The sequence below is a fragment of the Anolis sagrei genome, chromosome 6 (assembly GCF_037176765.1).
Source record: "Anolis sagrei isolate rAnoSag1 chromosome 6, rAnoSag1.mat, whole genome shotgun sequence".
Lineage (NCBI taxonomy): Eukaryota > Metazoa > Chordata > Lepidosauria > Squamata > Dactyloidae > Anolis > Anolis sagrei.
Genome location: NC_090026.1, coordinates 78,046,137 through 78,063,297, shown reverse-complemented (window position 1 = coordinate 78,063,297; position 17,161 = coordinate 78,046,137). Strand labels below are relative to the sequence as shown.

Genomic DNA, 17,161 nt, shown 5'->3' with positions numbered 1-17,161 from the left:
ATCAGGAGATAATGCTTCTAGAAAATGGCCATATAGTCCGAAAAAGCGACAACAACCCCTCCAAAAAATCTGTTCCTGGTTTGAAAGTGTTATTTCCTATTTAATAGTGAAGTCCTTACTTTGAAACTCCAGAAACTTTGTTTTGTGGCTGCCACAAACTATGTTGAATTGGTTGAGACTCTATGAGTTATTCCTTGAAAAACTATAGCAAAATGTCCTGCTGGATGTCCTGCAAAAACAAAGTTTTTACAGTTTTCCATGTTTTCATAATAGAACCAATTAAGATATTACATTTATAACCCAGGAATAAAAATTGTGTTACATAGTGTAATCCTCTTTCCCTCCATCCTCTCCATAGTATGTCAAAACCTTTTAAGTCTGCTGAAAGGGCTACACCGAATGAGCATCTCCCAATTCCTTACCACCTTATTTTGTCATTTAGCAGGCATTGTTTGTAAATGTTGATTGTTTCTGTTTCATGTATGAATCCCAGCGCAGTCTTTTTAAAATGGCCTGGTGTGAGTGCGGTATAACAGCTGGCCTGATCTATATAACACCAGAAAAGACCGCATCTTGGAAAACTCTGCAAGCCAGGGGATTCTGGGAGTGATGGTGCAAAAAAAAAATACTACCACATTCTGGGGAAAATTATTCGTTTGTCTGTTGATTATTGAGTCATGTGCACAGCCATTAAACTGTACTTTGTGTTTGTTTTTGATTGTTCTCTTTCTCTAGCTCAGAACTTCCCTTGGCAAAGGAAGGGCATTTCTCCGTTACTCCTTAGTGCACCAAAGACTTGCAGATACTTTGCAACAGTGTTTTATGAATACCAAAGTTACAAGGTACTTTTCCTTTATTATTTGTGTGTTTGTTTTCTGCCGTTTGTTAAATTTAAAATGTCATTGTTTTGCTACAGAGTTCTACCAACAAGACTATTCAAAGCAGTCTGTTTTGCTGTGGTGGGTTTCATTAAAACCGCATAACATTTCTAAAATAGACCAGAAAACCATGGTGTAATAGTTCTTTTGCTACCATGCATCATGTTTTGAACCATAAATATGAGCTGCTTTTAATTTCCTTTTTGCATCCCTTTTTTCTTTAGTGACTGGTACTATGCAAGAAGTCCTTTCCTCAACCCCAAAATGAGTTCTGATATCATTGGTCACCTTTACGAATTAACTGAGGTTCAATTTGATTTGGCGTCTAGAGGCTATGACTTAGATTCAGCATGGCCCACATTTGCCAGGTAATACAAGCCGGATAGTGCTGCGACATTAGAAAACTTTCCGTAACCTGTATTGTTATTTATAACATCTTTACTGTGTGTGAGTCAGTGGCTAGATAGGATTTTATTATGAACAGCGTATTGAATTTCAGCATCCTTTCAGTGCACAGTCAGATCAAATCACATTTATTTATTTATTTACTATATTTATATACCGTCCCTCTCAGCCCGCAGGCAACTCGGGGCGGTTCACAGTTGGTACCAAGACCATAAAATACAATTAAAAACATTAAAATATTATAAAACCATAACAAAATTAATAAACATCTTTGAGCCTAAATTACCAATGAATGAAGCTGTCCCAGCTTGCTTCCCTTTTAACTGTCATGGCTTTATCTCTTGTTTAATGAGTGTTTAGAATTCTGCGCAAGAAAACTCTAGCACACTTCCTTAAATTATAATTTCCAGTGTGTACCTTGATCTAATCTTCAGTCTATCTTCTCACAGGACATTGAAAACTATAGAATAGGAAAATGCACTGGAACACATTTACAAAAATTCTAAGTATTTGGCAAACTGCAAATTCAAGAATTTCTTAGGATGTAGTCACGACAATTAAAACTGGTCCATTTTCTGGGTGGAGGCCAAAAGAGGGTGCTAGAAAAAGAGGGATAGTCCATTTTATGTTGGGTGGAGAAGGGTTTGAAGGAGTAAAACTATTGTCCTCTGTTGTCCTGTTATTCCACCCATGTCACCATCATGGAAACAACCCTTGTTTATGAAATGGAAAGTGGGGAGGGGGATTAACCAGTGAAAAAGGGGGAAATTGTTTTCCTCCTTCAACTCCCCCCCCCTGTAAAATGGACTCTCCTCTGTCTAGCACCTCTTTTTGGTCTTCCCCTGGATAATAGAACAGTACGCTGAAAGTAAATACAGGGCGTGTATATGTGTGTGTGTCTAGATAGATAGATAGATAGATAGATAGATAGATAGGTAGGTAGATATAACAGAGTATCATGGATTAAAGTGGAAATATGTCATTCTTCACTGTGATGTTATTTTCTATATATGCCATCTGATTCATTACTGTATACCAAGTTGCTTATTTGTAGCCGTAGGCCTTTAAGTTATCATACATAAATTCACAGAAATGGGTTTGTTCCCATTTGTATGAGTCACAGAGACTGCAAAGAGTAATATGTGATGATTGAAATATAAACAAGTTGCCCATGGAAACTGTCGATGTTTCAGTCACCATATATCTGTATTTCAGTCAACACAAATGACCAAAAAGCATCATTTTAAATATAAAATGAAGCTATAGCACACAATTTCAGCGAGTTCAATTTTCTATTTTATTAATAGTGAACAGATATGCTTTTTAGTACACACATGCTTTACAATTAATGCAGATATAGATTCATTTTGCAACAAGATAGTTATTATGAATTCCTTTTTTTATTGTTAGGAGAACATTATCTTCTCTTGGCTCCTCAGCTTACTTGTGGAAACCACCAAGCCGCACTTCGAGTATGAGCAGCTTAGTGAGCAACTATCTGCAGGTAATTGTGTTAACAAAGCAGTGTGTTTCCTCATAAGCAAAAGCATGGGTTCTCTTCAAAGTCCTCATTGTTATGAACCATAACAATTAGGTTTTTTTTCATGTCAGGAGCGACTTGAGGGTAGAATTGCAGTAGAACTCACAGTCTGTTCTTTATCTGGATTGTCACCTGAGCATTTGATTATCTGAACTTATTGCGTGTTTCCTGTTTTCTTAGCACTATAATCTTAAACAAACAACTGTCTTGTTTGTCTGGTTTATCCAGATGTTGTAAGAGTTTTCTAGTGGCTTATATATAATACAAGTTTCTCTTGTACAATAATCTGAGATAGAGACAAAAAAGGAGGCAGCAATTTTACTAATTTTGCTTTCATTTTTCTCTTGTTCTTTCTAGGCACAAGAGATTCCTTCTAGTCCCAATGGGAACAATTTTTTAAATATTGAACCCCTTGAGGGCCTAGATGAGTTGCACACAGAGCTTGACCAGGCAGAGCTGCGGCAAAAGGAACTGCAGGATCGGATCCATCATCTGGAAAAGGAGAACCAGACACTTCAGGCAGCTGTCAGCTTTGAGCAACAGCAAGCACAGGCCGAAAGGGAGAACAGTGGCCGGATCAAAGAGGAGAACATCAGGCTCACAAAAATGCTTGAAGAGCTGGAGAAACAACGAGAGATCTCCTACTGTACTCAGGGTACTGTGCAGGACCTGCAGAAATGTTTGCAGGTGTTAGAACTGAATGCTGCTGAGAAGCAAAGAGAATACTCTGCAAAGCTTGAGGAACTGGAGGCCAGCAAAAGGGACTCTGACTCTAAGCTACTTCTCTTGAATCAAGAACTGGAAAGCAGCAGATCTTTAGTAGCCATGAAGGATGTCTGCATTAGTGAACTCATGGCCAATCTGAAATCAGAAGAGCAGAAGAACGAGGAGCTCATAGCCAAGACCCTCCTGAATGAAAAGGGACAACAAGCCAATCAGTATGAATCTGCACTGAAGTTTGAGGAGTTGCGGAAGAAGGTCCATACAGTAGAACAGGAGAAGGTTGATGCCTGGAAGCTAAATGACAAACATCTTTCTCTGCTTAAAGTTACAGAAGAGGAACTGCATCTGAAAGAAGATGCTCAGAAGGAGCTTGAACTGAAGTTGGAAAACCTCACCATCAGCTGTAAAGAAGAATCTGAAAAACTGAGTCTTAAACTGGAAACCATGGCAACTGAAAGAGCTGTTCTTGAGAAAGAGCTAGTAGCAAAAGGCAAGGAGGCAGCTGATCTTCAAATCCAATTGAAAGATTCTTTGGAATGTGTAAAATCATTGGGGGGAAAACTTGAGGAGGAAAGGGAAGAGAAGGTGGAACTTGAGAGGTCATTCAGCCATAAAAAAACAATAATGGAACAAGAAGTTAAAAACACAATGGATCAGCTTGTGTTGCTGGAAATTAAATTATCAGAACTAAGTCAGAGAGTTAAAAGCTTAGAGGAACAAAAAACAGAACTTGTTTCTGAAAGAGACTCTCTCAGAAAAAAATTAGAAAGAATGGAGCAACAGGCAGTCGAGCAGAGCTCTTCATTGAGAAATACCACTGAAAGATATGAGAAGCTCAAGTCCCAGAATGCAAAGCTGCAACAAACCAATCAGAAATTAGAAGAAAAGTGGAGAGCACTGGAAGCGTCTAAATCTTGTTTAGAAGCTGAGGTTGCCAAGTTGAGAGCTTCCGAGAAACAACTCCAAAATCAAATAGATGATGCTGTAGTGTCTGTGGATGAAAAGGAGAAGAAGCTCCGAGAAGAAAACAAGCTTCTGGATGAAAACCTGCAGAATGCCACAAGGCAAAACCAAGTTCTGGAAGAGAAGATGAATACTTTGCAGGTTGACTATCAAGAATTGAAACAGAGTGAAGACACCATGAAGGAGTCCTTAAGTGTACTTGAAACCAAGCTCCAGAGCACCAAAGAGCATTGCTTGCAAATGGAAAATAATGTGTCTTCTTTGAGGAAGAATGAAGAATCTTTGAAGGCACTGCTTGGAGAGAAAGATGAGGCATTGCAGTGCCTGGAGAGTCAGTGCAGGCAGCTTCAAGGAGAAGTTGAGAGGTGCAGAAAAGAAGTGAAAACTCTAGAAGCAGAAAAAGCAGATATTGAAAAAACGTGTCTCCATCAAACGAAGGTGATTGAATCCATTAGTTCTGAAAAGACATCTGTAGAGAAAGCCCAGTTGGAACAGGCAGCCTGTCAAGAGAGAAAAGAAAAAGATCTGGCTTCCAGATTGGCTCTTTCTGAAGAACAGCTGCATATCAACCAGGCAGAGGTTGCTAGGCTTCAAGAGCAAATGATGGACCTTCAGGCTAAGTTTCAACAAACTGTTGCAGAGAAGGAGAAACTGCAAGGCAAGCTGGATATCCATAAGACAGTCCTAAATGAGCATAAGTCCCTGGCCCAGCAGCTGAAGGAGCAGAATGAAGCCCTCAACAGGAACCATGTGCAGGAACTGCTTCAGTGTCAGGAGCAGGAGGAAGGGCTGAAAAAAGAGAGAGATCAGAAAGTCCACCAGAAGGCTGAAATGGAAAAGAGTGTTCTGTGCCTCACAGATGAATTGTCCAGGGTCAAGCAGTGTTTGGAGATGGTTAACATGGAAAATATGGAAATCAAGGATCTTCTCCATAGGACCAACACTGAAATGGCTGAGCTTGGCATTCAGATTTGCACTCTGACATCTGAGAAGGCAGAAGCAGAAGAAAAGCTGTCCCAGCTCATGGAAGAACTGAGTGCTACCAAAGAAAAGGCAGCTAAAGATCAAGAAGAGCTTCAGAATGCGCTCTCAAGGCTCACTCAGGAAAAAGAAGGCCTGCAAGAGAAACTGGAGGATTCTGAGATTTGCGCTTCCACTGTACCTGACCTGCGGACTCAGCTAGAGACAGCAGAGCGACAGGCACAGAGTCTGCAAGAGTTCAGCAAAGAGGAGCTATCTGCAGTCAAGTTTCAGCTGAGTACAGAAATTATAAACTATCAAACCAAATTTAAGGTAATGTGAACAACAGGTGATGTTGAAATAAGACCGGGATTCTGTACACCAGGGATAGTCAACCCCCAAATTGCACATTTGCCATCACAGCTTGAAACGTCACTTTTTGAGATTATAATTCCCAGAATTTTCTAGTCAACCTGACCAGACTATTCTTGACATTTGCTTGACATTACTCTGGGAACTGAAAGTACATTTTTTCTCTAGATATGTTGGACCTTTGTGTTGAGCATGAATTAGACATGGCTCTTCAGCTGATTGGGGCTCCAACTCCCAGAATTCCTGACCATTGAACAAGATGGCTTCTGGAAGTTGGAGGCCCAAACAGCTGAAAGGCTGCAGTTTGAGGATGCCTGTGATCTATTCATATTCCTGCCTTCTCTCTCTGCTAAAATGGATTTATAGACACTTAGCTTTGCTTCATTAATTCTTGGATTCCCATCTGGACTTCTGATAGTAATACAGATATCACAAAGAGCTAGTTGGCTGTATCACACCCTTTGTTTTCACCCCTTGTCCCACTGTGCACTATTTACAGCAATACTAAACTTAGCTTTTTTCTCAGTTTTCCTATGTCCTTTCTTTTCCCAATCTTAATAGTGTGTTTGTTGTTGTTACCTGATGTCAGCAAATGAATCATGTAATGAATAGTGTCTCTTTTTCAACAATACCAATGTGTGTTTGATATCTCCTGCCAGGCTGTCAGTGAAGAATGTGAACACTTACAACGGGAGCTTGAAAAGAGGAAGCAGCAAGTATATATTGCAGAAGAAGCACTCAAAGACATGCAGGTAGGTTGTATATATGGTTGGGACAAACCACTCTTTTTTTTTTTTTTTTAATATTTTTTATTGAATTTTCACCATTATTAACATAAAAAGAAAGAATAATAACGTGATCATACACTAATAACCCACCACCACACATATAAAACCCCAGAACACCCAAAACACAAAAGAAGAAAAATTAAAAAAAAAACAATGAACATCCTACTCTACACCCTAGTGTGACTTCCTTTCTTCTTACTTTCCTCTAATATATTTTCCATTTCCTCCTTTTCTTCTTTTCTTTATTTCCAATATCACTGGTTAATATACTAACAAGGAGGATTTTATACATTTCTTTCCCACTCTCTCATTTAAGTTGCTTTTAACCATTCTCTCTTTTCAATATATTCTTCAACAGGGTTCCAGTCTGTTTGTTTCATCCCTTGTCCATTACATTGTCTTAGCCAATATGTTAATTCGTCCATATCTTTAATATCCATGATTTTTTTAATCCAGTCCGTTTTTTGAGGGATTTTCTCCTGTTTCCACACTTTGGCTAATACCATTCTCGCTGCTGTAATTAAAAAGGTAAATAGCTTTTCAATATTCTTATCATTGAATATGTCCGAATCAAACATACCCAGTAGATACATTTCTGGCCTAAACGGAAATTCCTTTTTTAATATTATTTTACATTCTTTATGTATCATTTTCCAATATTCATTGATTTTTCCACATGACCACCAAAGGTGGTAGAATGTGCCTTCTTGGCTTTTACATTTCCAACACTTATTGTCAATCTGTTTATTCATAATATTCAATTTTTGAGGAGTCATGTACCACCTATGTAGCATCTTCAACCAGTTTTCCTGGAGGTCCGATGCATAGGTGTATTTCAGCCTCTTTGTCCATATAACTTCCCATTCTTCAAGTCGGATTACCCTTCCAATGTTTTTGGCCCATCGTATCATAGAGTCTTTTATAACTTCTCTTTCTGTTGCCCATTCTAGCAACTTTTTATAAATTTTTGTAATTATCTTTTTTCCCCCTTTCTGTATTTTATCCCAAAAGTCTTCTTTAGTTCCGAATCCCTTTTCTTTATCTTGTTTGAATACTTCCTGCACTTGTCTATAATGCAGCCATGAAACATTTTTAAATTTACTTCTGATTTCTTCCTGTGGTTTCAACACATACATGTCTCCTCTTTTAATTAACAAATCACTATAAGTCGGCCAATGTGTCCAACCTAGAAGTCGTCTTTGATTTGCTTCTAGGGGCGAAACCCATTGAGGAGTTTTCTCAAAAAGATAGCTTTTATAATGCTCCCAAGTTTTCAGCAATGATGACCTAATGAAATGATTCCCAAAGTTCTTTTCTTTGTGCTTTCCTTCATACCAAATGTATGAATGCCACCCTTTTCTTAGATCGAAACCTTCTAACGTTAAAATTTTTATATTAACCAATTTACTCCATTCTAGGATCCACATTAGAGCGGCTGCTTCATAGTATAATTTCAAGTTGGGTAAACCAAATCCTCCCTTTTCCTTCGCCGTATTCATAATTGTTGCATTGATTCTAGGTTTTTTGTTTTTCCAAACAAATTTCGTGATATTACTATTCCATTCTTTAAAATAGTTATTATTCCTTATAATTGGCAAATTTTGAAAAAGATATAACATTCTAGGCAGAATATTCATTTTGACCGCTGCAATTCTCCCCAGCATTGATAGGTTCAGTTTTTCCCAATTTAACATTTCTTTTTTAATCTCTTTCCATTTACTTATATAATTATTTTCAAATAGTTGGAGATTTCTAGCTGTTACCCATATCCCTAGGTATTTGATTTTGGGTACTACCTTTATTCCCGCTATTTCTTCTAAAAATTTTTGATTTGCCCGTGTAATATTCTTCGTGAGTAGCATTGTTTTTGATTTATTTATTTTTAGGCCTGCTACTTCTCCGTATTCTTCCAATTTATTTATCCACTTTGTAACACTTTCTCTCGGGTTTTCAATTATCCCTATGAGGTCGTCGGCAAACGCCCTGATCTTATATTCTTGTTTGTCCAGTTTTATACCGTTCAAAGTATCATCCTTTCTAATATCCTTTAATAAGATTTCCAAAGTAAATATAAATATCAGGGGTGACAGGGGGCATCCCTGTCTTGTCCCTTTTTCAATTTTTATGTCTTCTGTCAAAGTTCCATTAATTAACAATTTTGCGTTTTGACCCTCATAAATTGCTTCAATAGCATTCTGGAAATGGAAACCAATGTCTATCTCCCGGCATAAGAGTTTGAAAAAGTCCCAGTTCATATTATCGAACGCTTTCTCAGCGTCGACAGTTAATAATGCCATTTTCTTTTGGTGATGCGTTTCATAATATTCTAAGGCATCTATAACAGTTCTGACATTATCCTTTATGTTCCTATTCGGAAGGAAACCACTTTGCTCCTCTCCAATCCAGTCTTTTAAGAAGTCTTTAAATCTATTGGCTAGTATACTTGTGAAAATTTTATAATCTGAGTTCAATAATGAAATGGGCCTATAATTTTTCATTTCCTCCTTTGCGGTTCCCTCCTTATGAATCAAGATGATGTCTGCCTCCTTCCATGAGTTTGGGATCTCCTGATTTTCCAAGGCATTATTTAGTACTTTTTGTAGAGGTATTAAGATTTCTTCTTGCATTGTCTTGTAGAAACAAGCGGAATATCCGTCAGGTCCCGGAGCTTTATTGTTTTTTAAATTTTGAATAGCTTTCTTAATTTCGTCCAATGTGATTGGTTTATTCAATTTTTCCCTTTGTTCTTCTGAGATACGATCTAGTTTTTGTTTATTCAAATATTGCATAATTTTCTCCTTATCTATGTCCCCCTTGGTGTAGAGGTCTTGATAAAATTTACTAAATTCTCTCAATATCTCTTTTTCATTAGTTAATGCCTTTTCACCTAATCTTATTCTATTTATTATTTGAGTTTGTTTCTTTTTTCTTAGTTTTCTTGCCAGCCACCTCCCTACCTTGTTTGCATTTTCAAAAGAAGTTTGTTTAATAAACTTCAGTTGCTTTGCCAATTCTTCTATCTCTAAATTATATTTCTTTTTCTTGAGTACTTCCAACTCTTTATTAATTTCTTTATTCTCTGGATCATTTTTTAACTCCCTTTCTTTTCTACTAATTTCTTCTTTCAATTCATTCATTTTCGAGTTTTTAATTCTGTTTCTTATCGTATTATGCTGAATGAGGTGCCCCCTCATAACCGCTTTATAAGCGTCCCAAACTGTTGTTATCTTAGTATCTTCATTGTCATTTATTTCGAAATATTCTCTCGATTTCTCCTTGTATTTATCTATATCTCCTTGTGCTTTTAGTAGGTTTTCGTTAAGCTTCCATCTTCTACTTGGTTTCCTATAATTAATGTTCATTATGATCGGGGGACAAACCACTCTTTGAAGTATTGGAGTCAACATGTATTTGCATTCTGGTCGATCTGACACATGGGCTGAATATCTACTAGCTCTTTTTGTGTGGCTTAAGATACATTCTGTGTCTCTGCAACATAAAGTTGTAGGCTATGTACATGTTGCATATATGTGTGAGCTTGGGTTTTTTAAACTCTCCGTTATGAGTTGCTGTCATTCTCCTTCTCTCTCCATGAATCCTTTTCTCTCCATGGTGCCATTAAATTGACAAGCTGTAGTTTGAGCCATCCCCAATGATAGGATATTATCTGTGTGCTGTCATTTAATCCCACAGATTAATTAGACTCACCAAAGTGACTTACCCCTAAGGGCCCTTCTAGGCCCTATATCCCAGGATCTGATCCAAGGTTTTTTGCTTATCCCAATTTATCTGGCAGTGCAGACTCATATAATCCAGGTTAAAACAGAAAACCTGGAATCAGATCCTGGGACATAGGGCCTGTCTGGAAGGGGCCCAAGTTGCAAAAAAACATGTAAAAACATGTTATTAAATATTTTAAATACATAAACACACACACAAATGAAATATAGAAGATATCTCTCAACAACACAAAGCATGGCAAGACATAGGTAAAAGTAAAGGCTTCACCTGACATTAAGTCTAGTCATGTCTGACACTGGGGGTTGGTGCGCATCTCTATTTCTAAGCCAAAGAGCTGGTGTTGTCCGTAGACACCTCCAAGATCATGTGGACAGCACGACTGCAAGGAGCGCCATTACCTTCCCGCTGGAGGGGTAACTATTGATCTACTCATATTTGCATGCTTTCGAACTGCTAGGTTAGCACAAGCTAGGGCAAACAGCGAGAGCTTCCCGGATTTGAACCACAACCTTTTGGTTAGCAAATTCTGCAGCTCCACAGTTTAACCCACTGTGCCACCAGGGAGCCCTACAGCAAGATATTAAAAATAATAAATAAATAAATACTAGCAATGCTGTCTAACATAAACCTAACCTGATCTACCCACTACTAGGCAAATCCACCTGTACTCACCCTCAGCCCATCCCCACTTACATACCTTACTCAGATTTGTCAAGAAAACAGCATATAGCGAGTTGACATGCTCCAGATTGCATGTTTTTGAATGTTGCGATGCTTGGAAGCCATTCCAGGAAGCATACAATACATGAATGCAAAGTCTAATATAAAATGTATTCATTCATACATATTTTTTTTCAAGAAAACGTGGTTTAAAATAACAACAAATCTTAGTATCATTGTTTTTTAATGATAAAAGGCAACAGTTTCCTTGTAATAATTAGAATGAAAGAAAAATAGCCTTAATAATAATAATAATAATAATAATATACAAAATAAAATACTATTTGTCCCAGTAAAAACTCAATTGTAATTCATGCAATAACTTCACAGTGGTCTTCAAATTAGTGGACTTTTTAGCCTTAGTTGAGTCATCTATATATATAAAATCTGAAGTGGCGTCGTATGAGGAAGCAAAACTCAAAAAACCCCCAACAGAAATTAACCAAAATTCCCATGCACATACCTCAACCCACTAGGTACAAACAAACCCAATCAAAATCAAAAACAACACAACACCACACTCACAAAACGGCAAAACAACTGAGCATGCGCATTGGCACCCAGCCGCAAGTTCCCTGGCACGCGCAAATGGCCTGGCGGCCAACGTTCCCTCTGCGCAAGCCACGCCCCCATCCTCACGCCGCGCCGCTTCCCGCCCTGTCCAAACCATCGCAACTCACCCTCCTTACCCTGCTCACGCCGCCACACACTCACGCCGGTAAGACACGCCCCCTCCCTCCCTCCCTGTCTCACTCTTTCCCTCCTCCCACCCTCCGCCGGTAAGACATGCCCCCTCCCTTCGCCGCGGCGGGCCCAAGCACACTCACGCCGGTAAGACACGCCCCCTTCCTTTCCCCCCACCCCTTCCCTCCCTGACTCACTCCTCCCCGTCGCAAACACACACACACACACAACGCTCCTTCACTCCTCCCCCCGCCGCCCACACACACCTTCCGCCACACACACACACATTCACGCCAGTAAGACATGCCCCCTTCCTTCCGGCACACACGCACACACCCTCATCCCCCCCCGCGCGGCACACACACACACAGGCTCCCTCCCAACCTGTTGGGAAAGCAGCAGCAATGGCAGCAGCAACGGAGCATCCACGCAAGGAAGAAGGGGAGGGGGAGGAGGAAGGTCCACGGTGCTTGAATGAAGGACCTTCCTTCTCTCCCTCCCTTCCCTTCTTTCCTCCCTTTCTTTCCTTTTCTTCCTTCCTTCTTCCTTTCCTTCTTTCCCTCCTTCCCTTTCTTCCTGTCCATCCTTCCTTTCCTTCTTTTCCTCCCTCCCTCCCTTTCCTCCTTCTTTCTCTTGCTTCATTTCCTTCCCTCCCTCCTTTCTTCCCCTCCTTCCTTCCTTCTCCTCCTTCCCTCCCTCCCCTTTTCCTTTCTTCCTGTCCCTCCTTCCTTCTTCCTTTCCTTCTTTTCCTCCCTCCTTTCCCTTTCTTCATTTCCTTCCCCTTCATTTCCATCCCTCCCTCCTTTCTTCCCCTCCTTCCTAACTCCTTCCTTAGATCTCCTCCCTCCCCTTTTCCTTTCTTCCTGTCCCTCCTTCCTTCTTCCTTTCCTTCTTTTCCTCCCTCCTTTCCCTTTCTTCATTTCCTTCCCCTTCATTTCCATCCCTCCCTCCTTTCTTCCCCTCCTTCCTAACTCCTTCCTTAGATCTCCTCCCTCCCCTTTTCCTTTCTTCCTGTCCCTCCTTCCTTCTTCCTTTCCTTCTTTTCCTCCCTCCTTTCCCTTTCTTCATTTCCTTCCCCTTCATTTCCATCCCTCCCTCCTTTCTTCCCCTCCTTCCTAACTCCTGCCTTAGATCTCCTCCCTCCCCTTTTCCTTTCTGCCTGTCCCTCCTTCCTTCTTCCTTTCCTTCTTTTCCTCCCTCCTTTTCCTCCTTTCCCTTTCTTCATTTCCTTCCCCTTCATTTCCTTCCCTCCCTCCTTTCTTCACCCCCCTCCTTTCTTTCCCTCCTTCTTCCCTCCCTTCCTGTCCCTCCTTTTTCCCTTCCTTCCCTTCTTTCCCTCCCTCGCTTTTTCCTTCCTTCCTGTCCCTCCTTCCTTCTTCATTTCCTTCTTTTCCTCCCTCCCTTTCCTCCTTCTTTCCCTTTCATTTCCTTCCACCCTTATTTCCTTCCCTCCCTCCTTTCTTCATCCCCCTCCTTCCTTCCACCTTCCTTCTCCTCCCTCCCTTCATGTCCCTCCTTTTTTCCCCTTCCTTCCCTTCTTTTCCCCCTCCTTTTTTCCTTCCTTCCTGTCCCTCCTTCCTTTCCTCCTTCTTTCCCATTCTTCATTTCCTTCCCCTTCATTTCCTTATTAAATGGAAGGGACAGTCAAGAAGTAATGAGAGGAGGGAAAAAGGGAAGGAAGAAAGGAGAGAAGCAGGGAGGAAAGAAAGAGGTAGAGATGGAAGAAAGATGAGACATAGGGAAAGAAAAAGAAGAAAGGAAGGAAAGAGAGAAAGAAGGAGAGAAAGAGGGAGGGAAGGTTGGCCACAGCAACGCGTGGCCGGGCACAGCTAGTTGTATATACATTTGTTAGATCTTTCTTGCCACCTTGTGTCCGGAATGGTGAATTGCATGGTTTGATTTAGCAATTTAAAAAGTGAAAAGATAATAATAATAATAGTAATAAAAAGAAAACATCATATAATTTATCCTGTGGTCTATTTTAAATCATGTCGAATGTCAGGCGGTGTTTGCACTTTAGTCATTTAACTATCTAGGATATATTTTTTGTGCAGTTATGTTTTATTGATGCAATTATGCTGTCTTTAAGTATCTGTATTTTTATAACTTTAATTTTCTTTACTAATAAGTTTATTAATGTCTATTTTACATTCTTGATGTTATGTGATTTTAATTATGGCACTGAATGTTTGCCTTTTTGTATATATATAAACTGCCCTGAGTCCCTTCAGGGAGAGAGGGCGGTCTAGAAATAAAGTATTATTATTATTATTATTATTATACTTGTTAATTCTGGCAGCCATTTATGGGAGATCTGGAAAAGCGTTTTGGAAATATCTACAGCTACAAATACACTTTTATGTAACACTGCAGGACCTCACTTGGGATTTTCTTTAATATCATCCAAAAAAGCTCCAAAACTCTAAATTGTCCCCGTGACCACATTTCTTCCAAAATTGTATATAAAACCTTTGTTTGTAGTTCTTTTCTTATATTCTCTCTCTCTTTTAAAAACTTTTGTTAGGCCGCTAAAAGAGACCTGTCCACAAAACTGGATCTTGCCACTGATTCGATAACTGAGTGCAAAGCAGCCCTGCAAAAAAAAGATGAAGAGTTAGCTCAACTTCAAGAAGATCTGAAAAGGTTAGAATTTTGCTTACATTGGCTTTTCCATATTAATATTTGTCTTTTGAACCTGTAAGGAAGCCTAACATAGTTAGCTTTAATCACGACTTTGATCCAGTACGGCTTTATTTACATCTCTATTCTGCAATTACACTTTGGAAGTGAATAATGAGTCATTGATTGTGGTGTGCCTTCAAGTCATTTCTGACTTATAAAGACCCTATCATGTAGTTTTCTTGGCAAGATTCCTTCAAAAGAGATTTGCCATTGCCTTCCTCTGAAGCTGAGAAAAAAGCGGATTTCCTTGGCTGAGCAGGGATTTGAATCTCAGCTCCAGAGTCATACTCCAATGTTTTCAACCACTACACCATGCTGGCTCTCCTTGTTGGCCGTAGATTGCAGCAAACCAGAAAATGAGCATAAGCTTCAAATTAATGTTAAAAAGTGAGAGAAGAGGTTAAATTTAGCCTTCCTTTAGGAGCCAGAAAAGAGAGTACCGTTTATGCTCAAATTTAAGCTGACCCAAATATAAGCCGAGACACCTAATTTTACCACAAAAAGTGGGAAAATGCATTGACTCAAGTATTAGCTGAGGGTGGGAAATGCAACAGCTACTGGTAAATTTCAAAATAAAAATAGATACCAATACAATTACATTAATGGAGGCAGGTTAAATGTTTTTGAATATTTACATAAAACTGTAATTTAGGATAAGACTGTCCAGCTCTGATTAAACCATATAGTAAAATAATAAATGTAATAATAATAAATAGAGGAAAATAATAAATGTAATAATAATAAATAGAATAAAATAGGGAACCACTGACCGCATAGGGAAGCTGATGCGGAAACAACATACAAACTATCTACAGTCCCACCAAGAAAATCCAACAAATGATGCGTTCAGTAAAGGACAAGAGGGATCCTCTCACATCTGCAGGAGTCTACCGTATACCATGCAGCTGTGGACAAGTCTACATAGGGACCACCAAACGCAGCATTGCCCAAACACGAATCAAGGAACATGAAAGGCACTGCAGACTAATTCAAGCAGAGAAGTCAGCCATAGCAGAGCACCTGATGACCCAACCTGGACACAGCATTTTATTTGAGAACACAGAAATGCTGCAGCATTCAACCACCATGTCAGACTACACAGAGAAGCCATTGAAATCCACAAGCATGTGGACAATTTCAACAGAAAGGAAGAAACCATGAAAATGAACAAAATCTGGCTACCAGTTTTAAAAAACTTTAAAATTACAACAGCAAAACAACAGAGGAAACAAACAAGGACATGTAATCACCACTCAACAAAAGATTGCCCCAGGCACTGCCAGGCCATCAAATGCTAATCAAGGTGGTCAGTTGAAACATTCACACCTAGCTCCAACAGACAAGAGTCCTTTGTCCCACCCTGGTCATTCCACAGATATATAAACCCTTTTTCCTAGTTCCAACAGACCTCACTACCTCTGAGGATGCCTGTCATAGATGCAGGCGAAACATCAGGAGAGAATGCCTCTAGAACATGGCCATATAGCCCGAAAAAACCTACAGCAACCAAATAAAATAAATGTAATATAATAATAATAGAGTAAAATAATGTAAATGTTATGATAATAAATAGAGTAAAATAATAAATGTAATAAAAATAATAATAACAAGAGTAAAATAATAAATAACTTTGACTCAAGTATAAGCTGAGGGGGGCTTTTCAGCCTTAAAAGGGGCTGAAAACCCCGGCTTATACTTGAGTATATATGGTAGCATCTGCAACCACTCACAGATCCCTATCTTCTATTTGGTAGTCCAATTTCCATAAAGTTCTCTGTTTTACATTTATCAGCAATTTAAAAACAGTGGGATGTTGTGTGGTTTCCGGGCTATATGGCCGTGTTCTCGCAACATTTTCTTTTGATGTTTCGCCTTCATCTGTGGGTGGCATCTTCAGAAGATCTTCTGAAGATGCCAGCCACAGATGCAGGCAAAATGTTAGAAAATGCTGCTAGAACATGGCCATAAAGCCCAGAAAGCACACAACACCCCAGTCATTCCAGCTGTGAAAGCGTTGGACAATAAATGGAAAAAAATAATCTGTATGACATTTAAAAAAAGAGAAGTCAGCAATTAAGTGGTGGTTTGACCCCATTGTTTAACAAAAAATAAAATTCCATCTGTCTTGAAAATTGGGAACTAGAATCGGTTTTGTAGTATAGCTGTGCTGTGCAGGAAAAATGTTATAAATAGGACTAATTGAGATAAACTTGGATGTCCAAAAAGATAAGAGGCTTCTAATATGTCTTTCAACAGGGCACAGCAGGATGTCTGCAGAGCAAATGAGCAAATTCAGTACTGTAGCGATAACCTCAACAAGATGAAATCAGACCGTGACAGCAATGAGAAGAAGTTACTAGCTGAAATAGATGACCTCACAAGAACAAAGCAGTTCCTGGAAGAACGGTTGATTGAGCTTCTTAGGTTGGTTTCATATATGTTCTGTCATAAAATGGGAACTGTATTTTTATCTCTGGAATCGCCTATTGAATAACTTAAATCTGTGTTTCAGGACAAGCTTAAGCTCTTTGTTGGGTTTACTCTCTAATACATCTGTTTATATTTACCCTTCAAATGGTTAATTTTGTGAAATTCACTGAGATGTTTCACCTAATGCAAGGGTGGTCTTCTTCTTTTGTTGTGGGGACAAATTTGGTCATTTTCCCCAACGGGCCAGGGGAAAATGTATGATATTTTATTTTTAA

The 17,161-nt window shown here is 39.2% G+C and overlaps 1 protein-coding gene across 2 annotated transcripts in view; it reads left to right on the top strand.

Moving 5' to 3' along the window:
* Window positions 1-17,161, top strand: part of FYCO1 (FYVE and coiled-coil domain autophagy adaptor 1) — an 81,060-nt gene that overhangs the window by 25,188 nt on the left and 38,711 nt on the right. For both annotated transcript variants that reach the window (XM_060781796.2, XM_060781794.2), the window contains exons 5-11: window positions 736-842; window positions 1,103-1,246; window positions 2,694-2,787; window positions 3,181-5,802; window positions 6,501-6,593; window positions 14,299-14,417; window positions 16,713-16,880. In XM_060781796.2, coding sequence (XP_060637779.2) covers window positions 736-842; window positions 1,103-1,246; window positions 2,694-2,787; window positions 3,181-5,802; window positions 6,501-6,593; window positions 14,299-14,417; window positions 16,713-16,880 — 3,347 coding nt within the window. The remainder of the gene's footprint in view (window positions 1-735; window positions 843-1,102; window positions 1,247-2,693; window positions 2,788-3,180; window positions 5,803-6,500; window positions 6,594-14,298; window positions 14,418-16,712; window positions 16,881-17,161) is intronic.